Below are 17,408 nucleotides of genomic sequence, written 5' to 3' on the forward strand. Positions count from 1 at the left end.
ATAGAACTTGAACAGATGTGATAGTTCATAATACCCACACAGCACTAAGTGCACGTAAGAGCAGGAGTCATCCGTTTTAACAAGCAGCGTATTGCACTGATACGAAATAGGCCTGCCTATTTAATTATTTAGGAATGGATATGTAAATTAAGATTTTGTACAAATGTTTTTCATTTTCCTTCCTCGATGGATTCTGGCACTCCCAGCAAACAAGAATCGTGTTTCTGCTGTCGATTTCTTGTTTTTCGCATTAATGAGGACCGTGCAGATTGTTCGTGCATTTGTGTGCTATTCTGACACCTGACTTGGCCAGGATGTGTGCATTTAAACCCACGAACGATCTGCGCACAGTCCTCTTTAATGCTAAAAACAAGAAATCGACAGCAGAAACATGAAACGCAGTATACAGCATTCCATGCAGTTCGTGCTCAGCGGTATACATTGGACAAACTTCAAAAAGAATCACGACACGTATACAGGAACACCGCAATGCCGTCATAAGTAAGGACTCACTATTATTGATCTATACACATACTAAATCAACAGGACATACATTTAATTGGGACGATGTACAAGTAAAATTTAAAGCCAATAATAAAAGTGCCAGAGAGCTGTCTGAATCCTGATTATCAAATGAGAACGTCATCAACAGACACTTGGACATAAATCCAGCAAATGCAAACTTAAGAAGAACTTATTCGTAATAAACAAGACTTTACACCCAATAACCCCCTCCTCGCCACCCCTCCCCACCAGGTAAGTTGTTGCTATATATTGCCTTTGATTCTTAGAAGTCTAAGCATTATCCTCTGATGAAGACCCCTGGTAAGGGTTGAAAGCTCAGGAATAATAACTACTTTATGATACGCGATTCATTTTCTCCCTTTGTGGATCTCCAGCTGCAAATATGCAAACCGTATCACAGACCTTCTCTTCCATATGTGTGTGTGTATATGTATGTGTGTAGATATGTACAAACTGGATTCTAAAAAAGTTGGGACACTATACAAATCGTGAATAAAAACTGAATGCAATGATGTGGAGGTGCCAACTTCTAATATTTTATTCAGAATAGAACATAAATCACGGAACAAAAGTTTAAACTGAGAAAATGTATCATTTTAAGGGAAAAATATGTTGATTCAGAATTTCATGGTGTTAACAAATCCCAAAAAAGTTGGGACAAGGCCATTTTCACCACTGTGTGGCATCTCCCCTTCTTCTTGCAACACTCAACAGACGTCTGGGGACCGAGGAGACCAGTTTCTCAAGTTTAGAAATAGGAATGCTCTCCCATTCTTGTCTAATACAGGCCTCTAACTGTTCAATCGTCTTGGGCCTTCTTTGTCGCACCTTCCTCTTTATGATACGCCAAATGTTCTCTATAGGTGAAAGATCTGGACTGCAGACTGGCCATTTCAGTACCCGGATCCTTCTCCTACGCAGCCATGATGTTGTGATTGATGCAGAATGTGGTCTGGCATTATCTTGTTGAAAAATGCAGGGTCTTCCCTGAAAGAGATGACGTCTGGATGGGAGCATATGTTGTTCTAGAACCTGAATATATTTTTCTGCATTGATGGTGCCTTTCCAGACATGCAAGCTGCCCATGCCACACGCACTCATGCAACCCCATACCATCAGAGATGCAGGCTTCTGAACTGAGCGTTGATAACAACTTGGGTTGTCCTTGTCCTCTTTGGTCCGGATGACATGGCGTCCCAGATTTCCAAAAGAACTTGAATCGTGACTCGCCTGACCACAGAACAGTCTTCCATTTTGCCACACTCCATTTTAAATGATCCCTGGCCCAGTGACAACGCCTGAGCTTGTGGATCTTGCTTAGAAATGGCTTCTTCTTTGCACTGTAGAGTTTCAGCTGGCAACGCGGATGGCACGGTGGATTGTGTTCACTGACAATGGTTTCTGGAAGTATTCCTGAGCCCATTCTGTGATTTCCTTTACAGTAGCATTCCTGTTTGTGGTGCAGTGTCGTTTAAGGGCCGGAGATCACGGGCATCCAGTATGGTTTTACGGCCTTGACCCTTACGCACAGAGATTGTTCCAGATTCTCTGAATCTTGGATGATGTTATGCACAGTTGATGATGATAGATGCAAAGTCTTTGCAATTTTTCGCTGGGTAACACCTTTCTGATATTGCTCCACTATCTTTCTGCAACATTGTGGGAATTGGTGATCCTCTACCCATCTTGGCTTCTGAGAGACACTGCCACTCTGAGAAGCTCTTTTTATACCCAATCATGTTGCCAATTGACCTAATTAGTGTTTATTGGTCTTCCAGCTCTTCGTTATGCTCAAATTTACTTTTTCCAGCCTCTTATTGCTACTTGTCCCAACTTTTTGGGATTTGTTGACACCGTGAAATTTTGAATCAACATATTTTTCCTTTAAAATGATACATTTACTCGGATTAAACGTTTGATCTGTCATCTACGTTCTATTACAAATAAAATATTGACATTTGCCATCTCCACATCATTGCATTCAGTTTTTATTCACAATTTGTTTAGTGTCCCAACTTTTTTGGAATCTGGTTTGTATATATATATATATATATATATATGTGTGTGTGTGTGTGTGTGTGTATATATATATATATGTATATATATATATATATATATACACACACACACATACACTAGGGTGCATCGTCCACCCCCGGGTTTTGTACAACTTTTGTAAAAACTTGTCCTTTATTTCCAGCCCCGGCGTGGTTAAATCTGTTTCTCGCAGAACGTATAACGCTGCTCATGTTGTGAAGGGGGGGAGGAGGCAGTAGAACGCACGGCAAGGAGATGCTGTTGGATCATGTTGTCTTGCTACTGCTGGCGAGCTCCGTGTTCTGTTTGTCGTGCTGCACATCGATCATTTAAAAGCCTGTACAGTAGCTGTCCTTTTGCTACTTTGCGTCTCTGCCGCTTGCGTTGTGTGTGTTTGTGGAGGGCTGAACGCACACTAAGGAGAAGTAGTTGGATCATCTGCTGGCTTGCTGCTGCTGGCGAGCTGCATGCTCTGCTTGTCGCTTGTCTTTGTTTTGAGAGCTGGGAGCACATGAAGTGTGTTTGCCAAAACCATTCCAACAACTGCTAGGTTAAATGTCCGTGAAACTTGTTTTAAATGTTGTCTCACTGCTTTGTCAAGCGTGATGTTAAAGTGTCTCTCGTGGGACGTCAGATTTTTTTTCTGCGAAGTCTCCCTCCCAAGATTTTTTTTTATATTTATTTATTTATTTTTATAAAACATATATCCAATTCTTGTTTTTGAGAGATTGTTTAGGAACCTTGTGCCAAACAGTATAACTTTTCAGAACTATGAAATATTAAATGTAAACCTGGTACAATGATAGCTGACAGATTCCATGGTTGTGCTTCAAAAAATGTCTTGGAAAATCCATTATTTTGATAGAAATGTTTGAAATGCCTAATTTTTTTTAGTTGATACTATTGTAATATAAAGTATTTTATAGATTTAAAGAATTTTTTTTAATGTGGAGTGTTAAATGTATGATATAAATCTATACATATATGCTATAAATTTCTTATATTAAACTATACCTTGCCTTTTCTTATCCTCCTTTGTTGGACAGGTCCATTTATCTGAAGGTTTGATCAATGAAGCTGAAAAACTCCTGTGCTCATTAGTTTGCTGGTTCACAGACAGACAAATTCGAATGAGGTTCATTGAAGGTTGTTTAGAAAATTTAGCCAACCACAGGTAAGCAGAATTTATATTTTTATGTTCAGTTTTTATTTTCTTGCTAAATAATACAATGTATAAACTATTATGTATTTATAATTATTAACAGCAGTTTAAAAAAAAAATAATGTTCATTAATTTAACTTTGCATTTTTGGTAAATTTGTTAAAAATATGAAGTAGTTTACAGAACAGGATATTTCAGTGTCTTAGGTTTATTTTTATATACTGCTAATGCTCAAGACCGGCCTAAATTTCCAGTGACCTTAAAAATGCATATGGTAAATGGGTGGAACAAATTGAAGACTTGGTTTGTGTATATGTGGGTAAATAAAAATTTTGCTGGTCCAAAGAGGAATCCCTATGCCATGGTTTACATCTGCCCTTAAAAGATTTTTGATCAGACACTATTAAAAATGCGGTATATGCAGACTTGAGGGTGTTATTCCACTCTAAAGACATACTTTATAGACTCACATTTACAAATGCCTTCCTACTTTGATATTTAAATAAGAGGGTTTTTTTTTTATTTTGAACGCAACATTTTTCTCAGATGATTAATTCAAACATGTGATGGTCCTTCTGGGGAGCCTCATGGACCCGCTACCATCGATAACATACCCAAGGTGTGAGCCAGCAGATGAGAACACTCGCTCACAAAGCAAGGGGTTGGTGCATAAAAGTGCAAAAGTACTTTTATTAAAACAATCCAACAAAACAGTGTCCAAAGATTGTTGCAGTACTCACTCAATGAATAAATAATCCATAAAATGGAGTGCTAGTGGAGGTTAAAAATAGTTCCAATAAAATCAGAGGTTTAACACTAGAATTACCAGAGCCAATGAAAAAATTCGTAAATCCGGCCTACCTTAAATCCCTTCGCACCTCTCCGTCAGCCTCTTTTGTCTTGTAAATGTGTTGATAAGCCCAAGTAGCCTGCTATACCATTCCGCCTCAGAACGGGCAAGAAGTTCTCCCAGTTCCTGCCTTGATTGATTATCTGGGAGTGAGCTACCCAGAATTGTAAGGGGAAAATAATTTGTTGTGTGTTTTGTGTCTACAACAATTTATCTAAACACATCGTTAAAACAGGAACATTTTTCATGTTTCAGTAATAAATGACAAAATGTAGACATGAACTCTAGAATGTGTGAAGGCTGATCACAAAAGGTGCAGGTACAATACGACAGCTTCCGTGGTGCAGCGGTTAAATCTGCTGATTTATAATCCAGAGGTTGTGAGTTCGAAACCATCTCCTCCGCAGATTTACCATTACGAGTAGTGAGCTACTCTTATTGTTAATATTATACAATAAAAACATACATTTAATTTGTGTCTGTAACAGCTGGTATAAATTTATAGCACTTGTAAAAGGTAGCTTTTTTTTTTTTTTTCCTCTGATGATGACGAGATGGTTTCGAACTCACTGCAGATCTAACCGCTGCACCATGGAAGCTGTCATAATTTTACTTGCACCTTTTGTGAAAGTGTTTATTTGATATGGCCATTAGCCTTCATGCATTATGCAGTTCATGTCTAGCTCATCTTCAGTGCTGCTCCTAGGCTTGGGTCCCCCGGGCTCCCACCAGAGCACCATCCCCAGGCCTCCAACTCCTCCTGCCAGGCTCACATCCCTGCGGTCTATGGCTCCCCTGTAGGATGCCTCACTTCAACTGAGTAGCATGAGTCAGTATCTCAAGCTTCCAGGTCGTTCAGCTGGGGTGGCCAGCAGCTCCTAAGTGATGGCCACAAACTCCATCCAGGGAGCTATCTCTCTCCCATTCACTTGCACCGTCTCTCTCTCTCCCGCTTTCTCTCTCATTCTTTTAAGCTCCTTTCCTCTTTCCCATCTTTTGTCTTTTTTCTCTTGATTGGTCTCGTGACTCTTTTCGATCCTTTCTGTCTGATTCTGTATTTGATACTTCCTCATTTTCTTGTGCCAGCTCTTTTTTATATACCTCCGTGTGTGTAACATCTCAGTCTTGCACTGCAGGAAGCCAATGAAGCAATTGAGACAGACCACACCCTCATGTGCAGGTGCATCTTGCCCCAATTACTCCACCAACTCCCTGCAGCTGCGTGAGCAGGCACACCCACAGAGAACGAGTCAGCCAATTAATTATTTATTCAAATGGCCTCAAATCTACAGTTGCTGCACAAAACAGACTTTGTTGAACTTAGCACTATGCAGTTCGTTTAAAGGTTAATTTGGTTTTGAACAAACAATATTTAAAATATTTGGAAAATGATATTTAATTGTATGTATTTATTTATTTATTTTTTTTGTATATGCAAAGGTCTGTTGTTGTTTCTCTTCGGCTACTTCCTAAACTTTTCGGAACATTTCAGCAATTTGGAAGTAGTTATGATACTCATTGGATTACTATGTAAGTTATGATTTTATGAGATTTTTTTTTTTCTCTGGTAAAATGTGTTCCAGCACTAAATTTAAAACACTTTTTTATCATAATTGACATAGGTGGGCCGAGAAGGAGCTACATATGATGAAGCTGTTTTTTGAAAATCTTTTACACTACATTCAAGAAGCAAGGGAGGGGCGACATAAATTTGCATTGTAAGTATCTTTGTACTTTTTTGTACTTAGTTACATCATGCTTAAAGTTTTTTTTTGATAAAAAAATGTAATGTTTTATTGATGTGCCTCAATTACATCTATATATATATATATATATAAAAAATTCTTTTCGCGTTTGAAACGGAAATTACGTATGACCACAGAACATATTATAATACAGGAACTAATCACTTCATTTGTGGACGCCATTTTTATATCGTCTTTACGAATTGTTATTATTTGTGTGAGAGTTATTTTACTAATATTGAAAAGAAGTAAACACAAACATGCTGATCTTTCCCATAGAAGTGCTCCCCACGTCGCCCTCTCCCAGCCCTCCTCTCTGGACTCCAGCGCTGAGCCATCTGCCACCAGGCACGTTCTGACAGAGAAGTTTTATTTATTCACCCACGTGACTGTCACAGAAACTGCTACATTATAACTTTTTTTTTAATTGGCAGTACTTTATAGTAGAAGAGATGAGGTAAACAGCTTTGCGTCTTTCTAATTTTTAACTGCACTGAGCTGTAAACAATGTGAAGACAACACCGCCTTCGCAGCGAGAGGTCGTGAGAACAAAGTGGACACTAGGTGGGGCAGAATGTCGGGCTGCTCCGTCGGGTCGAGAGCTTTGCAGTTTCGGGCGTCGTCCTCTCTTCTCGCACTGTTTATGACACTTTGAGTCCCCCTCGGCTCCTGGGAGACTGTAAATCTTTGCGAATGAGTGTGATCGGTGCAATTGAAGCAAAACTCTCTTTGTAAATTGCGCTGCACGACTACCCACTGTCCCTTAAGGCGAGTTCAGGTCACTAAATCCCCACAACATTCAAGGTTGCTTTTGTGATGAATTCCTTTAAGATGATGGAGAGTTTACATCTAAAAAGATTTACTGACCTGTTCATATTAAGTTTTTGACTTGGGAATTGTTTGGACCTTCTGTCCGTTAAGCACGGAACGGCATCGTTCACATTTCTCAGAATAATTTTTCTCTTAAATCACAGGCATGTAGTGCAAGGTTGTCAGGCAGAAATTTGCAGGAGATGGGGTTTTGTAAGTTTTGAATTATTCTTGTTTTTTGCTCCACATAAAGCCTGGTGTTAAGAGCAAACAACTCTGTTTTGGTTTCATCTGTGAAGATTTTTATATTAAGGCTGAAGAGCATTTTACTTTTCAGTCAGCTTATTTTTATATTTTCTTATCTTCCTCCCTCCTCCTTCCCATTACTTATTAAACAAAATAATATCATTTACTCAAGCATTTTATTTTGTTACGTTAATGGGCCAACCGTTTTTTTTTGTTATTTTTAAATTTGTTAAATAGACCCTAAAGAAGGAAAGGTCATCTTTCCTGTGTCTTAGTTCAGCTTACTGCACCCTGTCTTATGACAGATGCCCGTATGAATAACCTGCCGTTATAGCAAAGTGGCTTTGTAAAGTACACGCTCAAGTATAAACACTACAACGCTTGCGTAGCAGGAGCGTCCGCTGCAGCATGCGTCGCGTGAAGTATAACTCCAGCCTTATGTGGCCTTGTGTTTTCTGTTTATTTTAAAAATGTGTATGTTTCCAGGAAATTGAGGGATGAAGATGGGATCTCCTTAATAGTCATTGCAGATTCTTTTAAATAACTAAGTTGTAATGCTCATTACCCTAGCATCACAAGTCTGCCTATGATGAGTGATAGTTAACAGTAGAATCCCTGTAGCCTACGAAAAATCTCGTAACCCCGACCCACCTTAAATCCTTTCACACCTCTCCATCAGTGTCTTTTGTGTTGATCACAAGCAGCCTGCTGTCCCATTTCCCTCCTTGGCGGAGCTCAACTCAGGCAAAAAGTTGTCCCGGCTTTACCCAAGGCTCCTTATTTGCTTGTGCTTGTGGAATTGTACAGGGTAAATAATAAAGTATATCGTTATTTGGAATACATGCATTTCATGTGTGTTCTGTATCTACAAAGATCTGGGTAAGTGTAGGATGAAAAGAAATGCAAGGCAAGAAATGCTGAACACATACCTAAAGCAAAAACCTTTTCCATGTTATACTAATAATGACATGAAGTGTATAAAATGTGAAGACTTTAGTTCAAATATCAAATAAACATGTGTGCTTTCTTTAAGTATATAACCAAAGTAAAAAAAAAAAAAAATCAATTTACATGTTGCTGTCAATAAGTTGCAAACCCAAGCTCAACTGTCAATCGACAGAAAACTAATACGTATTCCTGGATGGTGCAGAAGTATGAGCTGCCACCTTATGATCGAAAGATTGCTGCTTTGAACCCCGGCGATTCATGTTTTGAGTAGTGGGCTGCTATTATTATTATTGCTGCTATAATATAAAAACAAAACATTTGATGTTACTCTGTAACACCCGGTGTAAATTTATGGTACTTGTAAAAAGTTAGTGTTCTTTTTTTTATACAGTTTTATTCCCTCAGTCATGTTCCCCCCAATCTGACACTACTAGTTTTCAAATAAAGACATGCTATAACAGAGGTGACCTCAGATGAGGGTTCTACAAGGGAGAAATAGAACAGAAGCCCTCCCTTCAAGAAACATCCACTCGGACATAAGAATAATGCAGCTGCAACAGGCGTAAAGGCGAAAGATGGTTTTAGATGCAGTAATTGGTCGGGTGTCATCCTGCCAGGCAGTCTGCCCCACATGTGTCCTTCAAAGAAAAAGCAGAGCTTACAGAGCTCACCAAGGTATCATGCAAAGTCCTGTTTGCGATTATGTTTTGTAATGATCTTTATATGAATAACATATATATGTTAATTATTTGAAAGCCATATTGAATGTTATTTACCTATATTTATTTACTTATCTTCCTACAATGTAAAGACAAGTAGACTGCAGAGCATCCTGTGTTTGATGACAAGGGCATGCTTGCAAAGTACATGTGTACTGAAGTGACTTTAGCTGCATGTGGAAGCGCCTGTCGCACTCTATGCAAAAGTTGTTACGGTTCTGTCATCATCGAGAAACGGCTCCATAAGCTTTATGACCACAGTCTCGGAAAGTCCTTCTCTCGTGGGACAACTGGGATCTTTTCCTGAATAAGGAGTAGCATTGCACATGTACTGTATATGAAAAAATAGTACTTATTCAGGAAAATATCTTTCCTTGGTAGTCTCAAAGTATGCAATTTGGTTCTACAAGGGAGTACAAGTGGAATTTAAGCAGTGCCACCCCAGTACACTACCTAACCTAGTGCAGGTTACTCACTGTAATAGTTTTTACTATTTTTGGTAGAATAGTAATTAGTTGCTGGCATAGTGATTTTGGTTTAGTGTTACTTTCTTTAGCATTCTAAAGCATAGCCTGTATTCACAGAGCTTTTGTGGAATTCTGCTACGTAGCCATCTTGGCCTTCCATTTTCTCACTTTGTAAAAAGTTAATAGTACCTTTTAACTCCCGGGAGCCTGAGAGGTTAATCCAGCTCCAGTATGTAGAATGCATCAAGTTGAGCCATTTCTGTTTGATCAAAGACATATTTAGTAAGTGCCTTACTTTCCATTCTTTCTAATTTAAATAAATCTTATTTAATTATTTAAGTTTTTAATTTTTCTTTGTGTTTAGTGAATTTACTACTAGATGTCTCATTAATTTCTGAAACTGCACACTAAACTTTTATTAGTCTTTTTCTATGTACATAGTAAGAGTGGTGTGACTTAAGAATTAGTTCTTGTTTTTTCTCTTGTAGTCAGTAAATTGAATTCTGTTTGTATTGACACATTTGTGGAACTTGTCCTTGGATGATATTAAATATTTTCTACTGGCTTATGATGAGTCAATTTTCACAGTGTCAATTATGAGCAGTTATTTTTAATTTACTAAGGAGTACTAGCAGAGGTGGTGGTTCAGTAATAGTTTTCAAAAACATTGAAATGTCGGTTCTTATCAGTTGAGGAGTTGTCTTGTTTTGATGTGCAGTTTTTTAAAATTCAGTTATCCTGCCTTGTTTTATTTGCATTAACGTACAGATCACCAAATGTCAAGCATTTTTTTCAGAATTACACAGATTTTCTTATATCTATCATATTTGTCAATTATAATGTCAATTTTCTTGGTGATTTTAGCATTGATGTCTGCTGTCCATCTAAGCCACTTGTTAAAGATTAAAGTAGTGTTCATTTGCTTAGATAACTCCCTTAATTCTACTCAGCTTGTTTCTGACATGAGTACACATTAGACTTGGTTTTATTTGGTCCCCCAGTTGATAACTTAGTAAGTGCTTTTTATGTGATCACAAGCCCATCATGTTTATGGCTTCACTTTCATGTACACCATCTAGTCCTTCTTAGTCCCTGCATTTTTCTCACTCTTTTACTGTCAGACTTGACCCAGGTGTCATTCAGAGAGATGGTGTGCACCCCCAAGGCGGCACGGGAGGAGATTCCAGACCGGAAAAATAGAAATAGGTGGACCACGGTCACAAGGCATAAGGTAAAGTGTGCAGACTGCCTTGGAGCATCACCTCTCCTCAAAACCAGTTCCCAGAAAGAGAAAGGTAGTGAGAGCTGGGGAGTCAATCATTAGGGGGATTGAAGTGCAAGTGTACTCCAGAGACCGAGAGTCTCACACAGTGTGTTGCCTTCCGGGTGCACAGGTGGGGACCTCCCTGGAAGGGTGAATAGACTCTTGGCCAGAGCGGGGGTGGATCCAGTTGTCATTGTCCATGTTGGAACAAATGACATACATAAGGGTAGTCTGTCAGTTCTACTATACAAATTCAAAGAGTTTGGTTCCAGACTGAGGAGCATAACTGACAAGGTAGTCTTCTCTGAAGTTCTGCCTGTGCCACGTGCCAGTCCAGGTAAGAGACATTAGAAGGCTCAACATGTGGATCAAATCTTGGTGAAGGGTAGAAGGGTGTAGGTTTATGGGGCATTGGGACTGCTTTTGGAATAGATGGGACCTGTTACGCCATGACGGGTTACTGAACTGGGCGGGTACCAATGTATTGGGTTTAAATTAGAGAACGGGGGGGCAGGGCGCTTATGACAGGCCAGGTTTAGATCTATGCATGGAGGAACAAATAACAGTGTACAAATAAAAATGCATAGTAATTTAAGCCAACATTTAAATGCAGAAGGAGTAACACATTAAAAATAGCTTACCTTAATGCTAGAAGTATCAAAAATAAAGTTAATGAGTTGGAGCTGTATATTGCAGAACATATTTATGATATTATACCAATAACGGAAACCTGGCTAAATAATAAAGAAAGGGATGAGTGTAACATAGAATGATACACATTTTTTTGGAAGGATAGACAGAACAGAAAAGGAGATGGGTTTGCTGTTTATGTTAAGCATAATTTAAGTCGGAGTCCTCTTCAGTTGGACGAAGAGCTCTATCTTAGTGAGGACATAAGGCTTTGCTTGGGAAATATTAAGGAAAAAAGTCTTATTTTAAGAATGTGTTATATACCACCCATTTCAGACAGTAATTTCAACACAAATCTTTTTGGTAATATCAAAAAGGCAAGTTTACCGGGAGATATTATAGTCATGGGGGACTTTAATTATCCAAATATTACCTGGGATAACATTGCAGATGAATGAGCACAAGGGCAGGAGTTTTTAGAAGTAATCAGTGACTGTGTTTTAATAAAGCACCAACATGGGGTGAAGCTTGTCTGGATTTAGTGTTTTGTAATAATCAAGATAGAATTGAGGGTGTAGTGGTGATTGAACCACCTTGACAGCCCCCCAGCCTTGACTCTCTAAGAAGACAAGGAAAAACTTCCGAAAAAACCCCAGTAGGGAAAAAATGGAAGAAACCTTGGGAAAGGCAGTTCAAAAAGAGACCACTTTCCAGGTAGATTGGGTATGCAGTGGGTGTCAAAAAGATAGGGATCAATACAATACACAGAACAAATCCTCAATACAGTATACAAATAAAAATTTTAAAAGTACGTAGCAGAATTTAACAGTAGATGATAACAGATAATATAATTTGAATTTGTTTAGTGTCCTGGAGACCTCATCCATCAAGCTGCCTCCCCCATTTGGCCATTCTATGGTTGAAACAGTGCTGGGCCAGACAATCCGATGAAAGGACCCCTCTTTCCCATGATTCCTGACATCCTCCATCAGGGATGACTTTACCTTAGGCAGGCAAAACAACTTGGCAGGTGGGCCGTGGCACCAAGTGCCACATTTGAGTACAGAGAAGAGAAACAGAATAGGTGAGGGTTAGTATCCAATTATAACTATCATGTTACTTATGTTTTAGTGCTAATGACAAACAATAGCGATGCAGTATGTATAGTTAATCAGCAGCTCTAGTCAGGATATGATAAACTGAAGTAGTGAGTCTTCAGCTGGGATATAAAAGCTGAGACCAAAGGGGCATCTCTTATAGTAGTAGCAGGCAGACCATTCTTTAGTTTAGGGGCCCTGTAACTAAAAGCTTCACCTCCCACTGTTATTTTATTAATCCTTCGAATCCTAAGCAGACCGGCATCTTGAGATCTTAATGTGCGCTCTGGTTTGTAAGTCATGATAAGTTCAGACAAGTAAGCCAGCTCTTGGCCATTTAATGCGCTTCATATGTTAAAAGGAGGATTTTGAAATCTGCCCTAAACTTAACCGGGAGCCAGTGTAAGGATTTTAGAACTGGAGCTATGTGTTTGTATTTTCTTCTTCTTGTAATAATTCTTGCAGCAGCATTTTGGATTAACTGGAGGCTGTATAAAGAACAGTTTGAACATCCAGTGACCACCGCATTGCAGTAGTCAGTCCTACTAGAAATAAATGCATGAATTAATTTCACAGAATCCTGTTTGTTAAGCGCCTTAATTTCCTAGCATTTTCAAGATGGAAGAAACATGATTTGGACAACTTTGTAATGTGCGCTTTAAATGACATGCTAGAGTCAAAGATAACTCTGAGATTTCGGGCTGATTCAGTGAAATTAATGGTGATCCCAACTAAGTTAAATGATGACAAAATATCATTGTGATCAACGTCATTCCCTCCAACAATTAACATCTCTGTTTTATCTGTATTTAAAGATAAGTAGTTCTCATCCATCCACTCCTTTAATTCACTAACACAACTAATTAAAGAAAACATTGGAGAAACTTCATTTGATCTTAATGAAAGGTATACAGTAATCCCTCCTCGATCGCGGGGGTTGTGTTCCAGAACCCCCTGCGATAGGTGAAAATCTGCGAAGCAGAAACCTTATATTTGTATGGTTATTTTTATATATTTTAAGCCCTTATAAACTCTCCCACACTGTTTATAAATATTCCCCGCACAGTTATACAGCATAAACCCTTTGTATTCTGTTAGATATTAGGTAAGATTCATTGAAATTATGTATGTAAACACACCGTTTATATACAGTAAAACCTAAATATTATTTTAAGGATATCGAGCATCTCCGATATCACATATGTTACAGCCATTATGATAGACAGGCCACCAGCAATAAATACGTACAATGCAAGAAAAATTGTATACAGTAAATGTGTGTACAGTAACACTAAACATACGTGCATGTACTAAGTACTGTAAGTAGAAAATTAATTATGGTTACTCACCAACAATGACACGATGACTTGTCTGATAACAATGAGTTTAATTTTACTGCACAACAAAGGAGAGCGTTACAGCTCTTCTAAAGGAGCCTCTTCAGGCGACTGTGAACCACCACCATTGTTCTTCTTCTGGTAGTCTTCAATCCAAATCCCTAAAGCAGATTTCATCCGGAGTACTGCCTTATTAAATCCACTTACAACTCGTTTTGCACCCTGGTTAAAAGGACACTGCGACCATAGATCTTATATTCCTTTCCTACTTTTTAAATAAAAAGAATCGTAGCCTTCAACAAATCCAAAACGTTTACCTTTTCGCAATCGTTAACATCTTCCGTTTGCTTGGCACGGCCCCTGAAGCAGTAGCAGATCGTTTTGGAGCCATAATGAAGGGCTTGACTATGCACAAATATAAACACAAAAGAGCACAACTCTTTACACAGCGAAACACGTTGATGCTGAATGAGCGAGACGAGACTTCCTGGTTAACACTGCATTCAGCAAGCATTAACTTAACTGCGTGCTCTGATTGGTTAGCTTCTCAGTCATCCGCCAATAGCGTCCCTTGTATGAAATCAACTGGGCAAACCAACTGAGGAAGCATGTACAGGAAGTAAAAAGACACATTGTCCGCAGAACCCGCGAAAAATCCATGATATATATATGATATAACATTCTGGCTGCTGGGATCTGTGGCATCCGGGGTGAACTTCTCCAGACTGGTGGTAAGGCTGTCCTCCTGGCATTGCAGGCAATATTTGCTTCTATTTGGGCGACTGGCATCATCCCAACTGACTGTAAAACGTGACTTGTCGTCCCTATCTGAAAAGGGAAGGGTGATCGCCTGGATTGCAGCAACTACAGGGGGATAACACCACTCTCTGTGCAGGGTAAGGTCCTTGCTAGGGTCGTCCTCAATAGGATCCGTGATCACTTGCTCACATACCAGCGACCGAAACAGTCTGGTTTTACGCCTAAGAAGTTTACCACCGACTGCATCCTGGCACTGAGGGTTCTCATGGAGTGCAAACACGAATATCGGCAGTTTCTTTACAGCTTTTATCGATTTTCGCATAGCGTTCGACTCAGTTGATCGAGCTGCCCTGTGGGACATCCTGAGGGTTTGCGGGATCCCGTCGTGGTTGCTGGATACCATGGCTGGCCTGTGCAATGGTACTGTGAGTGCTGTGCAGAGTGGAGGCAGAACCTCTGCGTTTTTCCCAGTTGATTCTGGAATTTGTCAGGGGTGTGTTCTTGCTCCTACTCTGTTCAATACTTGTATGGACTGGGTGTTGGGCAAGGTCATGGGGTCATCTGTTGGTGAAGAAAGATTCACAGATCTTGACTTTGCTAACGATGCTGTGATCTTCGCGGAGTCAATGGAGGCTCTCAGCGGGGCGCTTGAGAGACTGAGCAAGAAGTTTGAGTGTCTGGGCTTGCGAGTGTCCTGGATAAAATCCAAGATTCAGGCCTTTAATGACCTCTTGGGCACAACCATCAGCAGTGTGTCTGTTTGTGGAAAGAGTGTCGACCTTGTCGAGAGGTTTACTTTACTTCATGTCTCTGGTGATTCTTCTTTTGAAGTCAGTAGACGAGTTAGGAGAGCATGGGGGGTCATGAGGTTGCTGGAAAGGGGTGTGTGGCGTTCCCGATATCTATGCAAAATGACGAAGGTTCAAGTCTTTAGAGTCCTGGTGCTTTCTGTCTTGCTATGTGGTTGCGAGACAGGGAAGATATCCAGTGACCTGAGACGAAGACTGGACTCCTTTGGTACTGTGTCTCTCTGGGAAAATCCTTGGGTACCGTTGGTTTGACTTTGTGTCGAATGAGCGGTTGCACATGGAGTCCCGAATGAGGCACATTAAATGCATTCTGAGGGAGCATCAGTTACAGCACTACAGCCATGTGGCACATTTCCCCGACGGTGATCCAGCTTGTAAGATCCTCATCGCTGGGGACCAGAATGGCTGGACTAGGCCAAGGGGTTGCCCACATAACACCTGGCTGCAGCAGATAGAAGGTCATTCCAGAGGGTAGGAATGGACCGCGTGTTTGCCTGGGATCCTGAGTTGTTTTCGTTGTGTAGTGGGTGCGGCAATGCAATGTACCAGTGCATGCTCCCCGACTTCACTTGACTTTAGACAGGAGTCCAGGAAAGCTGAAAGAAAGTGGAAAAAGACAAGTTTCAGATTTCTTGAGACATTTGCAAAAGTTGCTTAATTACATATCAAAATTCTGTTAAAAATGCAAAAATGAAATGTTTCTGTAACTTAATTGGAAAAAAATCCAATAGGCCTATACTTCTGTTAAATATCATCAATACACTGCTCAATGCCCCTTCTGATATGTCTTGGTGAAGTTACCACTGAAACGTGTATGCTTTTAAGAATTTTTCACTGACAAAATTCAATAAAGTCATGTCACAGATTTTTCCACCATCGTGCAGTCCTTCTGTGTTAACTCTGCCATCTTATTCCTTTGTTCAGTTTGGGCCCAAGTCAGTTTCTCAGTTGTGTGATGATGCGACTCAGATGAAGCCATCTTTGTGCTCCCTTGGTATTCTACCTGCACATCATTCTAAAGAAGTCCTGACAACCGTTGTCCCCAGTGTATTGACTTTCGTAATACTTCATTAGCAAAATGTATTGTTCCTTCATTTTTTAAACATTGCATTGGTGCACCTTTTGCTGAAGAAGCCATTTCTAGACCCAACATTTCCCAGTAACCACTGGACAATTTCAAATAATCATACAATCATACAATTAATCATAATATTCTTTTCAATCATACAATTAATCATAATATTCTTTTGAATCTGCTTAGTAATACTATAGATATTCAAGGAATAGCATTACATTGGTTTGGGTCTTGGATCTGGAAGGAAGATATTTTTCAGTTGGTATAAATCGGCACATCTCTCCACCTGTATCTCTTACTGTGGAGTACCACAAGGATCGATTTTAGGTCCTCTCCTTTTTCCCTTTACATGCTTCCTCTTGACTCTACCTGTAATGACTACAATATTTTATACCCTTGCAGTATTAATGATACACAGCTCAATCTTCCATTAATCCTCTGGCAATAGCTCCTCTCTGACAGCTCCTTCTATTTTCCTACACGCTATTAAAAACTGGATGAAGTTCAACTTCCTGCAGCTTAATTAGAGCAAAACTAAAATAAAACTTTTTGGTTCCCCTGGCTTCACTACAAACCATAAATATAATTTTGGGCAACTCTTTGTATATCTCAGCCCAAATGTTAAAAATGTTGGTGTTATGTTTGACAGTTCTTACCAAACATACAAATGCAGTTGTGAACGGAGCTTTTTTGATTATGGCCTATTGACAGACTGAAATCATGTCTCTCACGCAGGGACCAAGAGTGCATTTGTCATATCCAGACTACACTATTGTAATTATGTGTATCTGGGGCTATCACAATCTTCCATACATTGCTTACAGCTTGTCCAAAATGCGGCAGCGAGGCTAGCCGCACTACATTGGCTTCTGGTAAAATTTGTAATCCAGTCCAAAGTTTTATTTGTTTGTAAATCCCTACATGATCT

General features: G+C 39.5%; 1 protein-coding gene across 1 annotated transcript in view; it reads left to right on the forward strand.

Moving 5' to 3' along the window:
* The window catches only part of usp34 (ubiquitin specific peptidase 34), a 480,412-nt gene that overhangs the window by 174,238 nt on the left and 288,766 nt on the right, over positions 1-17,408 (forward strand). Inside the window, exons 17-19 of the mRNA XM_039738342.1 lie at positions 3,609-3,736; positions 6,015-6,104; positions 6,197-6,292. Of these exons, the coding sequence (XP_039594276.1) occupies positions 3,609-3,736; positions 6,015-6,104; positions 6,197-6,292 (314 nt within the window). The remainder of the gene's footprint in view (positions 1-3,608; positions 3,737-6,014; positions 6,105-6,196; positions 6,293-17,408) is intronic.

The sequence above is a fragment of the Polypterus senegalus genome, chromosome 16 (assembly GCF_016835505.1).
Source record: "Polypterus senegalus isolate Bchr_013 chromosome 16, ASM1683550v1, whole genome shotgun sequence".
NCBI classification, from domain to species: Eukaryota; Metazoa; Chordata; class Cladistia; order Polypteriformes; family Polypteridae; genus Polypterus; species Polypterus senegalus.